The sequence below is a fragment of the Nasonia vitripennis genome, chromosome 3 (genome assembly GCF_009193385.2).
Source record: "Nasonia vitripennis strain AsymCx chromosome 3, Nvit_psr_1.1, whole genome shotgun sequence".
Classification (NCBI taxonomy): domain Eukaryota; kingdom Metazoa; phylum Arthropoda; class Insecta; order Hymenoptera; family Pteromalidae; genus Nasonia; species Nasonia vitripennis.
Window position 1 is genome coordinate 10,930,001 of NC_045759.1, and position 12,685 is coordinate 10,942,685.

Genomic DNA, 12,685 nt, shown 5'->3' on the forward strand with positions numbered 1-12,685 from the left:
GCGGCGGCGGCCTGCTCTGCAGCAGCCTGCTGGAGCATGCAGTGCACGAGGGCCGCGGACGAGGTGCTACCCACATTGCTGTTGGCGTGCGGCGACAATCCGGAGCTGTCGGTCGTCGGGGCCGAGGGATTCGACGAGGTATTGTGCGAGGCGAAGTCCTTGCCGGCGCCACCGCCGTGCGAGTTGCCGTGGCTGCCGTTCGCCCCGGTGCCTCCTGCTCCGGAGCCTCCCGAGCCGCCGCCGGAACTGCCCTTCGAGCACCTCAGGCACTTGGGCAGCCACGAGTGACGCCTGATGAACTTGCGGTACTCCTTGCGGACCTGCAACACACCCACGCGCACCGTGAGCCAGACACGTTACATATACGCTGTACAGTACGTATAGACATACCGAGCTATCGCATACGCTACACCTATGCGCGTATAATACACAGCTCTTCCCGTGTTTCGGCTAATTGAACGATAATCTATACGCTCTTACATCAGAACGACTGTAGCCGCATTAATTTATGCTTATTTCTAAAACCCGGGACCGGTATTCGAATTAGCATAGTCGGCGGCTCCTATAAATTCATTTTACCAGAACCGTTTTGTAGCTACACTCGAAACTGGGACGTCGACTGCTGCTGCTGCCGCTGATCAATAAAACGTGTAAAATTCAACAAAACCCGTCGAAAGAATAGACCGCATGCGGCGTTTTAATTAACTCTGTCTCCCATCGATTCAATGACTCTTCGATGACTGCCGCGTGGGCTTGGCTCGTAATGGAACAGCGCGCGTGAAAAAAATCCTTAGAATGGCAATTCAATCAGCGCGCGATTTGCATCGACGAACCGTGAGAGAGCGAGACGGAGAAAGAGATCGGCTGCGGCGGCACGTATTCGTCATTTTTCCCCGGACGGATAAGATATACGCCTTTATCCCCCGAGATAACGATTAGGGCGGAGAGATTAGATTTCCCGGACACAAAACCGGGACTGACATGTGCCAGACCGCTCGAGAATTTCGAGTTATTGATTGTGTCGTGTGTATATATATACACACGTATAGAGAGCTGAGAGAGAGGCGAGTGATAAGGCTGTTGCGCGTCGGTAAATTTCCCTTTAATAGCGCGAGATCGATATGTCTCGATTTTCCAGTTTACAGGGAAAATCAAAGCACACAGCTGTTACACACTAATGTGCCGTAACGAGAGCGAGTGGAATTGTGTAAGGCTTATTTTTCGTCGTACAGTCGGCGGCGTCGACGGAACGAATCAGAACAACCGAAGCGAATCGAAGTCACCCTCGAACAGCTCAAACAGACAGATAGAGACTGCGGGAGTGAGCTTTATGCGCGTGAAACGTTTGTTTGCGAAAGTTAACCGCTGAAATATGGCTGTGAGTTTTAAAATGACTCAATTCGCTCCTTTTATCGAAAAAACTAATAATTGCAAGGGAAAGAGAGAGAGAGAGAGAGAGAGAGAGAGAGAGAGAGAGAGAGAGAGAAAGAGAGAAAGAGAGAGCGAGAAAAAAGTTCGCGTTCGCGGCGCACTGATTGAAACGTGAAAAGGAAACTTTTCCATCCCTCTGACAGCTCTCGCGCGCCTTGTTGTCGAGACATAAAGTATAAACAATGCTCGTTATTGACAAAACGCCGCTATCCGGTGTGTACTACTACTACTATATACGACGGCGCGGTACATCGAGATTGATAAATTTCGACGGTTGAGATATATGAAAGTCAGTTTTATGCTATGACGTCTGAGAGCGTATAGCGTTTCTTTTTTTCCTATTATGCTCAGCTCGTCGTCGCTCTCGCGCGCGCACATAATGCGCGTCTCTATTTAGACCATTAAAAGACCCGGAGAGAAAAATGATCCTTTTGATTAGAAGAGCGCGCGGGGAGTTCGAACGGAATTATTATATGTACATCATATAAATTTACCGAGGCTTCAAAAACGTAGCGCGCGCGCTCGTCTTCTTTTGTCAGCAGCGTCTCTCCCGCGCGCGCGGAACAAGAGGATCGTTTTACTTAAAAAAGCATTTGGCTTTGTTTCTCCAACGAGAGAAATTCCTTTTCACCCCTAAATTGAAAGGAATTCTTTTGGCCTCGCGAGAGAGGGATTTTTTTCTGACCGAATGCTAATTTTTTTCCCCGAAACATAATAGCGGTTGTTTATGTGTTTTCTCAGCCGGCAGCAGCAGCAGCACTTAATAATAAAAGATACGCGCGCGAGCGCAAGTAAAGCGGCAATTTAACGGGCATCGTGGAGGAGCTTACCTTTTCATTTTGCACGCAGTGAAACACAAAAATAAATAGTCCCTGCAGACTGTTGAGCACAGTGAAGATGTACGCCATGATCACGGATTTCTTGTTCAAGTACAGCAGCCCGAACGTCCAGGTGAGCCCCAGCAGGAAGACCAGGACTATCGCTCCCCTCAACCAGGCCCTGATGGAATCGGAATTTAGGACATTTATAATGCGCGTCTCTTCTAATTATCGTACATAGGAAAACTTATCTCATAGCTTTATATTCTTTGGAAAAAAAATTCATAGCGAAAAAACAATCGTATATACAAGTCATTATTCAAAGAGCTCTATGGATTTTTGTATACGTTACTCAATTATTACGTAAGTTTCATTATTCAATATAATATATCAGATCGATCTGAGATTGCTCAAATACTACGTTTATAGATGAGAGGTGAGTGATGAATAGCTACGTGGGTCATACTATTTACTATTTACTACTTGGAGTGTATATCGGTTCTAATTTATACCAAAACCAAAATAAAGGATATCATGCTACAATTCTACTTTATAGTTAGTACGTGAATATATACAAAAAGATGGTTAATTATTAATATTACTTTATAGATTACTTTTTATTATTTGACACTGAGCTGTGTAATACTTAATTAAGGCAGGCGTCTTATTTAAAGATATTGCTTTCGGCGACATTAGCTTAGATATAATATATGGTTTAAAAGAGTACAGTTATACGAAACGAATAAATTTGCTTAAATAAGATAAAATGGCAGAAATTGTGTGTTTAGCGTTACACATACAGCAGTTTATTTAGATCTATAAAAAGTTAGTGTGTATATCTAGCTTTTACTTGTGTGTAATATATGCTTCAGAAAAAAGTCAGTGAATCATTTTTAGTGACCAATAATATAATTACAAATAATTCGAATGATAAACTGAAAAAAATTTTAAAGTGAATGAATGATATGGAGAAAAATCAAAAAAATAGCGTGAGAGTTAATAATAAATTGTAAATATCTTACAAGTGCGCTTGCAATTTGTTGGGAAGAGCATTCTCTTCCTTTCCACTACCAACCAACCACGCCATGCAGAAGAATGTAGAACAGTGTAGACAGAAGTGGGTAGAAGTTTTAATACAAAAATGAAACAAGACAGCAATAGTTAGGTGATTTTACCGACACCATCAGTTTTTTTCTAAATATAGAATCAATTAATCATTTTGTACTCTCACTATTATACTCGATTACAACACAGAGTTAAAAAAACGATTACAGACTTTCACCTTATACTACTTATTTCATCAATAGCAATTCGAATCTACCAGTCGTGTGATACATAATGCAAGTACAAAAAAAAAAATACACACACACATAAACCGCGAATCATCGCTAGTATTTGTTTTGTAATCGAAAAAGACAAATTTTAAGAAATTGAATCTGCTCGCGACTATCGATAATTATACGGAAATCCGCATGTGTTAAATTACTATTGCCACGGATATAAACGATATCGGATAAACTGATTGAGATGTCGCAATTAATATTGTTCTTGGTCGCGTGCCTTTACCGATAATGAATTCATTAGTCGGTCTGACTCGATACTATTCATTATGAATTCAACATAAGTACTGTGCATATTGCATAAAATTATTTTTGCGACGAGCGTGTATTGTGTGAAACGCAACTTGAGTACATTCCAACAAAATACTTTCAAACCAAATTAAACTGTAAAAAGAGAAAATTAAACTTTATAACCAAAACCAAACAGTGACCAAATTAAGAGACAAAAAAAAAGTTGCCAGTGAGTCTCCTTCTCTCATCATATACAGAATATGAAATTCGTGTACAAAGCAAGTATATATATATAATAAAGCTTGCGTGAAAAAAAAACTCTAAGCGCCAAACAAACACTTTAAGAACTACTCGATTAGAGGAGATATGAGCCGCGTATATTATAGTGTCGTCATAAATATGTATGTATCGTAAAAATATTCGTCATTGTGATCAACAAACGCGAGTTTTTCCAGAGTATTTCGACATATCATCGTTCTATACAGTCATCGTAGTCTTAGTCGCAGTCGACGTTAATTTAAATATATTTACACATCCGGCGCCGAGGGCACGTCGTTTCGTTGGCGGTTCTTACCTTGCGCTCGCCAGCCGCGAGTGTTCCTTGCTCTTCATGGAGACGGTCGTGTTGGCGTGCCTGCACATCATGTAGATCGCCATGGATAGGAACACTAGGTTGGCCTGTGGGGAAACGCAGAAATTCGCAAAATTCATTGTTACGCGTAATACAACACCCACATTTGTGCGGTAACGGAGGCCAGGAGGATTGGGGAGGTTTAATTAAAAAAAAAATAAAACCCGAATACGAGCTCGTTTTGTTTTTACAAGGCTGTTAATTCGCTCGGGGTATTTACGCGCATAGCGCCATATATGATATTGAAATGAGGAATGAAAAAAGGGAGGGCATGGGGCGAAGGAGCTTAAAAAATGGCAATAAAAAAATACCAGTATGACGAGAATGACTGGTCCCACAAAGCTGAATATGAAGTAATTGTCCGCGCTGAGCCAGCAGTAGTCGTCCGTACCGTAACCACTGCTATCAATTACACAGGAGATTCCAACGACGAGTAGCGGCGCGCCATAAGCTACGAGGTAATACCAGCGGAGCCTCGACTTCTCAGCTTCGAATACCTCAATCAGCATGACGTACAGCTGAAAACCTAAAAGCCCGAAATCGTCCAGAATAGTAGTCTCTCCCTTTCTGCTCGTCAGCTAAAAAGTCTCTTTCACGCAAAAAGAATAGCGGCAGCAACCCATACCTTCGAGGAACATCCAGGCGAAGGCGCACAAAAAGAAGAAGTGCAGCAGACCCGCAACGATGCCGCACAGCGTCTTCGACCACGTCTGTTCGATTCCGCAGATGAAGACGACCTCGGCGATGAAGAGGCAGATGCAGAGATTTTTATGAATCGTTGTCCTGTCCGACTGCGAAAATGCAAAAATGGGGGACCCCCGGTTTTATATTCTTTATCTTTATGAAGCATTCCCGAATAACGAGTGCTTTTACGGGCGGCCGTTATAAACAACGGGTATAAAAACAAAAAGCCTGTATATTAGGCGGACAGCTGTAGGTATAGCGGTGGTATGTACAATCTCTCATCGCTAGATCCACAATAGTGCGCATATATTTACCTTGAGACCACGGAACAATTGGAAGGTGATGATGGCGAGAAACAGGCAGACGACCGATATTATACAGCCAATGTAGGTGATTATGTGAAGTGTCATCTGATGGGCAGCGGAGAGCGTGCTCGTCGCGTCATTCCAGTCCATGAGGATGGCAAAGTTGGTGAGGTGATTGCACTCGCAGACCGTGTGCGTAGCGTTGCTCTGGCGTTTGATGCAGCCTTCCTCCGACCAATCGCTGTAATTGCGTCAAGTGAATTATGAGCTTAGCCAAATCTCCTTCGTTTTTATTTGTCGAATAACCCGTTTCTCCCTCCCCCTCGACTCTCTTTATATGCGTTCCTTTTCCCATTCGGATTCGCGCGCACTCGGCGCGCTCGAGAACACGATAAAGACCATAATTTCATGCGTTTCTGCAGATTCTAATTTGCATTTAATGAATGTCGGCGTATCGATTATTAAAACGAGGCCAGTTAGCGTCATTGTTTAATTGTATTATCCTCATAAAGACGCGCGCGCGCGTGCGCGACAGCAGCCGCCCCGTGTAATTTCGGTCCTTTACACAACAGTCCGCAATCGATTCGACGTCATTTTTCAATTAGTCCCCGTTGGCCGCGCGTTAACTCATTGAAAAGCCGTAATTGTCACTTGGCCGGGAGACGACGGGAGAGATCGTTGGTCGCTCGAAAAAGAGGGAAAAAGCGGCGGCTGCGTGCAGACGCTTTAAGTGGACGACGTCTCTCGAGATACAGCTAGAATATTCATGCGTCGCTTTATCATCCATTAACTTGCGCACCTTTTATTTACACACGCGGGGCGCGCGAGCGCGCGCGGTCCGAATAAATCGTAAACAGGCGTAAGCCCAAAGTGTGCGAAGTGATTAATTGGTCGGCGCGGCACTCCTGCAAATATTGGCCGAGACTGAATCAGGCGAGAGTCGAGTGAAAAAGCCGATAAGGGTTATCGGCTAAAAGAGAAAAAGAGACAATGCACTTACTTGGCGGTAAAGTTCCAGAAGACGCAGCGCGGGTTGGTGTAGTTGGATGATTTCTCGAGGTGCTTCAAATGGAGCTTGACGAACTCGCCCTCGGGCAGCTTGATGTGCCGGCCCCCGCTGAGGGAGGCCGAAATCACTTTGCTGTTTAATATGCTGGAGGTGTTGGCGCGCTGCTTCTGCTTCTGCTCGAGCTGCTGGGCCGCTGCGGAAGAGGATGAGGAGGAAGACTCGGCAGGCTCGCGTTGCTCGTTGATGGAAAGCTGCTGGCCGGGGAAGTCGTCGTTGCTCTGGGGCTTGAGGATCTTCTCGAGCCTGTCGAAGGCCATAAAGACGAGCCTGACGAAGCCGTCCTTGCTGCTCACCTTTCCCAGGAGGGAGGACGCCAGCTCGACGCTCAGCCCTGCCCATTTGTCCTTGCGGTGCTGCTCGCTCGGAAAGACCACGACTTCGTTCTCGAGGCTCCGCACATCCAGCACCCACACCTCCATCACTAAAGGAAAGAACACACGAACACACGCACACTTACATTCCCGTCCCTCCAAATCCAATTCTCTTTCCGCTGCTAGACAATCCCTTTCTCTCCTCGGAGCTACTGCTTCCCTTCGCCGCTGCCGCCGTTGAGCTATATACCTTTCTTTTTCTTTTACAACCCTCGTATATATAGTACGTATAACACACAGACCGACCGAGAGCACTATTTTTTCCTCCTTCCAGAAGGAGGAGGGCCATTTGTTAGCCTCGGCGAATTGATAGCGGCTTCGCCATTTTTTATCTCTTTATTTACGAGGCTTATTAACGCGTAACCCGCTTGATGCCCCGTAGACACCGGGCGCACACGCGCGTAGCGCGCGAGCTGCCTAAAGGAATCGCAATAGGTGAGCTTCGCTGCGCGGAGCAAATAAAAAATCAGTCAAGTCTCTCTCTCTCTCTCTCTCTCTCTCTCTTTTCTCTCCCCTCTGAAGACGTCATAAATAAAAGATGCGCCCGATCTTTCTCTTTCTCTGCCGGCAAGTAATATTTACGGAGTCAAAGGTGAATCGGCTGTACTAGGAGAACAGTAGCTTAAAAGTCTGTGGCGGAGTGGAGCGAGAGAGAAAGAGAGAGAGAGAGAGAGAGAGAGAGAGCCGCTCGCGAGACGGCAATAGTATTGATTCACTTCACCCCCGAGGGCGCGCGCTTTTAGAGTAGCGTTCGCTTCTCTGTACTCCTTTTCCGCGGAAATCGCGCTCTCGTCTTTATCGAAATCGCGGATAATCCGAAAAAGCGCTGTGCGCCGCGTTTGCACAGGCAGATGACCGGGCGACGCTATACGACATGGCAATAAAAGCTGCTGCTGTATACCGGCTGGAGTATGAGAGAGAGAAAAAAATCCAACTCGGGCGCGCGAAACGCACACGGGCAAAAAGGCGCTGCGGCGCCAAGTGTAGTAATGTTTGGCGTATTCGCTCCCCCATTTCGCGGAGGAAAACGGTAAAAAAGTAATAGTCCATTAAAGCGCAAATGGCGAGGTTATACATAGCCGGCGGCGGCGGCGGTTGCGGAGGAAAACTCCGAGGAGAAAGAGAGAAGGTATACGGAGGAAAATAAAAGAGGCGCGCCGGCTGCGCGTATGACTCACGGATGTTGTTGATGCGACTGTAGTTGGTCCTCTTCTCATAGGTGAGCGTGTCGGCGAGGAGAAAGGCGTTCTCCTCGAGACCCTGGAGCAGCGAGCTCGCCACTATCCTCTGGTCGGTGTGATTCAGGTCGTTCCACGACTCGGACTGGTCGAGCAGATTACTGCTGGTAGTGACGGCTCCCTGGAGAAGCTCCTCCACGCTGACGACCTTCTGCCGCGGGTCCTGGTAGGCGCTGATGTCCTTGGCCATCTTGTCGGTCATGTTGCGGATGATCTGCGTGGTGATGAGCATGTCCCCGCCGTAGAGGTTGCTGCTGTTGCTGGTCACCTGGCTGAGGTCGCTGCTCACCTTCAGGATGAGCTCGCCCTCCTGGACGCTTCTCGCGAGCGAGGTCAGCCAGACGCTGCGGCAGTCCTTGAGGTCGGGCGTCTTTCGCTCCCAGACGCCCGGCTCGTCGTCGTGCCGGCCGGGCAGGCAGCGCCAGTAAGCCATGCCGGTCGTTCCTTCCGGACAGCTCTGCTCGGCCGTATTGTTGACCCGGGTCTCGTGCCAGCTGAGCTTGCGCACGACCCCCGGCGCACTGCAGAACGGCCCGTGATGGTGCTGGCCCGAGTTTCCATTGTAGACGTTCCCTATGGAAAAGAAACAGAGAGATGAAAAACACATGCGCGATTAGCTTTCGTTTCATTTTTTCGAGCGAAGCAGCGACTTATACTGCAACGCACGCGATAATAATTTTTCCCTCCGCGCCTGCTCATCTGCATAAGTCGTTAAGCTGTGACCTTATCTCCCCCGTACAGGCCGGTCAAGACTCGCGCGAGAGAGCTTTCGCAGCTCCGATGGCAAGAAGAATTAGCAATTTTTCAAGTACTTTTTGAAGTAAATTGACTCGGGCCTTTCTCTCCAGCGCACACGGGCAAGCGGATCAAAGAGGAGTAGCTGATGCGCTCTCCAGCGGAGTTCCTATTGAATTTCCCAAGTCATTATCCAATAGAGACGCGCGCGAGTGGCTTGTGCGTTTTTTATTAAGGCGAGAGTGAGTTTTTGAAAAACGCAATTACGTCTTCCATTACTCGCCGGTCCTTTGAATGAGACGCGCGCGCGTGTGTGTATGCAGTGTGCACAAAGTCGCGCGGCTTTTTCGAAAATTAATAATACACGTCGGCGAGTTGATGATTAAGCTCGTCGAAATGAAACTCGATTAATTACGCAAGAGGTCCGCGTCGTGCGCTCTAATCGCGTTAAGCGTTCTAAATCCGCGAAATGCAACTTGAAAAGCGCGCAAGACCCGTTAAAAAGGGGCGCTGAAACACGTGTCCAATTTTTTGCTTCGCCAAGGAAACAGCTCTCGGTTTCTGCTGCTGTCACTGCAGCTGCGGCACACGGTCTGAGGAAAATCCGGAGCTCGCTCGGCTCTCTAGTTCCTATTTAAACACGACGAGTACGCAAGTAGAATTAAATTTCGCCGGCTATAGCGCAACGCCGCCGCCGAGTATTCGTCTTTAAATCAAATATTCCGGGGCGGGTTCAAAGTTACTTGATTAAAATAAATTCTCGCGCTCGTACTCTAATTGAACGACGTTCCCCTCCTCCATTAAAGAGCGATTCGAGCAAACTCTCGGTTCTCCGCTCGCGCCCTCTATAAATATTTTATCATATTTTCCAGCTCCACCGCATTTTTGCGATCCCGCTGAGCGCTCTTTAAATGCCTTCCGAAATCGGCCGGGCTGCATTAGTCCGATATTCCGGTTTGTCATTCTCCTCGTCGATCTTATCTCGGCGCAGTAACGTCCGCGAATTTGTGCGACTGCCGAAAAACGCGAAAAGCCCACTCGCGATTATCGTAAATTCCTCCTTTTAATTCCGCGCGTAAATTCGCTTTGCGCGCACGCGCGGGCGGCTCAAAATTTTATTAAATTAACACGTGAAACCGGCGTAAAGCGAGAGTTTTACTGCGCAGCCCGCAATATATACTTATATAGTAGGTGTAAGAGTGTAAGGAACAATGATTCACTCTACACGCGTATGTGCGCCGCAGCTCAGTATGAGCAATTAAAAAGAAAGCAAAAATCAGCATTGTTTCGCAGGCTCGCAGGCACGTACCGCTGGCGCGTATTATGGATATACGCGATAGAACTAGTGTGATTCAGTGAATAAAACGCGCCGCGGCCACTTGAGAACAATCAGCGCGGCGGACTCGCTCGCGGATAGATTTCTCCGTGTGCCTCTCTCTCTCTCTCTCTCTCTCTCTCTCTCTCTCTCTCTCTCTCTCTCTCTCGCGTAATGGGTTTATTGAGAGACCGATGTAATTGCATCAAGCGCGTTATTTATACGGGCAGCGCTAAAAATAGCGGTGCACAGATACACACGCAGCGAGAGAGCGGAGAGTGTACATAACTCTAATCGCGTTGGTCGTCGCATTAACAAACGTTCGGAACGGTTATTGAATTTATATACGCGGACAGAGAGAAGGAGAGAGAGAGAGAGAGAGAGAGAGAGAGAGAGAGAGAGAGAGAGAGAGATCTCCCACAGCGTGATTTACGCGCGGCTCCTAATAACCGCTCCTCCGATAAGAATCCGGCGCCCGTCGAAACATCTGCCGCATCTGTGTGTGTTAAGAAGCATCGGGCTCTATGTAAATATCGACGCGGCCGCGCACATCTACTTATGTCTTATCCATTAGGTAAACAATCTCTGCGCCGCTCGCGTATGGAAGAGAAAAATCTCTCTCTTGCAGTGGAAATGTGTCATCGCGTTAAACCACATAAAAGAATGCGTTATTAGTCACGTCCTCTCGCGGCGATCGGTCATCCGTGTGTGTGTGCATGTGCAGCGAGCGCTTTGTGTTACGCGATCAGGAATGTTTATAAAAACAATAATGCTCGACGATATTCTATATCCAGAGCAGCGACTTTAATGCGCTGAGCGAGAGAGCTTATCTTATCGCGCTACAACGATTCGAGCCGCGAGCGTGTACGTATACGTATGTAGTATGTACTGTATGCACTCGCTGCAGAGCGCCGGTGCAGCAGGGTATAAGTGTGTAATATGTGGAGAAAGAGCGGCGTGGTATTAAACGCGAGAGGCTCACACCTCGCGCTCGGCCCGCTTTTTGCATTTTCTCATCTGTTTCGTGTAAGAATGTGTGTCTGCCGCAACGTCGACGGCTCTCCGCGCCTGTACGATTGAAAGTATGTAGCAGTGGCGAAGGCCGCAGTCGCTGTTCTCTCAGCGAGAAAGATAGAAATAAATGAAAAGTGTAGGAGATGCATAGGAGAGAGCGAGCGAGAGAGAAGTAATCGCAGCTCTCTGCAGAGCGAAGAAGAGAGGAGGGAAAAAAATCTCGCGGAATAAAGTAAAAGGCCGTAGCTGCGGCGGCGGCGGCGGCGGCGGCGGCGGCGGCGGCGGCGGCGGCGGCGGGTCGATTGATGGCCGCCGCAGCAGCCGAGAGTTGCGCATAGTATAGGTATGGGCTGCACATCTGTACACATACCTGTCGGCGTTCTGCGATTAGTTTTCCAGGGCGGCAGAGTCGAGGAGGTGAAAGGCGGCTGCTGAGTCGGCTCCTGCGTCGCTGCCGGCTCGAGGGGCCTGATCGCGTCATCTGGCGGCGGCGCCACGACCTCCTCCTCGTCCTCGTCCTCCTCGTCCTCGATCGACTCGTCGTCGGTCCAGGGCCTCGTCGATGACGGCCTGCTGTTCAAAGAAACGGAGGATTATTTTTTCAGCATATTTCACCTGCGATTGACAGTTTATGCGGCCGCATTCGTTCCTCGGGATTCCTCGGGGCTTTCGCATCGATATTCCCGGGATCAGGCGCATAAATAAGAGTATCGCCGCGCGGCGGAAAGCTGACACGCGGCGCGTATCAGGTAGACAGAACAGAAACCGCATTTTCAAATCGCCCGTAACCGCAGTCGCGCCGGCGACTAATAACGGAAGCGCGATGCGTCGCTCTCGAAAAATGCCGGCGAGTATTTATAAAGCATGCAAGAGCGCGGAATCCAGGCCGCCGCTGTCGCCGCGCGACGACAATACTTCGAAATAATTATAACCGCGCGACGGCGCGCAGCTCTGTTAATTGGATGGGCGCGCTTGGAAAAATGAGGAAAAACGCATAGGTCAGCCGGCGGCGGCGGTTCCGACGAGGAGTCGTCGGAAAAATCGAACACGCGAGTACACGCGCACGCGGTGTGTAAGCGCCGGCCGAGATAAAAATCTATCCGCGGCGGATCCCAAAATATTTAATTCCGAGAGTCAAAACACAGTTGCAGCGAAGCGACTACTTGCTGCTGTTGCTGCGAGAGAAGCGTCGTCTCTCATCCCCGTGCGACGTGGCTGCAGCAGCAGCTCTTTTAAAAAAGACGTCGAGTAAAAAGGAAAAAATGGTTATCGGTAGTCCAATTGATCTTCCAGAGAAACAAACCAGTTTGAGATTCCGCGAGCGAAAAAGAAGGACTACGAGAAAGGGGGAGAGGAGAGAGAGCGTGCAGTGCACTCTTCTCTCTGTCTCGCGGAGAGCGCGTAATAGAGAGAAGGTAAAAGCGTTGGCGCGCGCTTTATTAAAGGAATCGCTGCGCGCCGCGTGTATAATACTTTCTATCGCCGCCGGCCCCGATGATGCTT

The 12,685-nt window shown here is 48.3% G+C and overlaps 1 protein-coding gene across 7 annotated transcripts in view; it reads right to left on the bottom strand.

The window, feature by feature from the left end:
• Window positions 1-12,685, bottom strand: part of LOC100117496 (latrophilin Cirl) — an 86,914-nt gene that overhangs the window by 8,244 nt on the left and 65,985 nt on the right. For 3 of the 7 annotated variants that reach the window (XM_031926386.2, XM_031926382.2, XM_031926383.2), the window contains exons 6-15: window positions 11,553-11,755; window positions 8,059-8,691; window positions 6,441-6,930; window positions 5,450-5,681; window positions 5,077-5,242; window positions 4,763-4,977; window positions 4,395-4,498; window positions 3,272-3,316; window positions 2,262-2,430; window positions 75-320 (exon numbers count right to left, since the gene is read on the bottom strand). In XM_031926386.2, the coding sequence (XP_031782246.1) occupies window positions 75-320; window positions 2,262-2,430; window positions 3,272-3,316; window positions 4,395-4,498; window positions 4,763-4,977; window positions 5,077-5,242; window positions 5,450-5,681; window positions 6,441-6,930; window positions 8,059-8,691; window positions 11,553-11,755 (2,503 nt within the window). Of the gene's footprint in view, window positions 321-2,261; window positions 2,431-3,271; window positions 3,317-4,394; window positions 4,499-4,762; window positions 4,978-5,076; window positions 5,243-5,449; window positions 5,682-6,440; window positions 6,931-8,058; window positions 8,692-11,552; window positions 11,756-12,685 lie in introns of all 7 variants that reach the window. The other 4 variants (XM_032598721.1, XM_031926385.2, XM_031926384.2 and 1 more) reach the window with 3 other exon arrangements.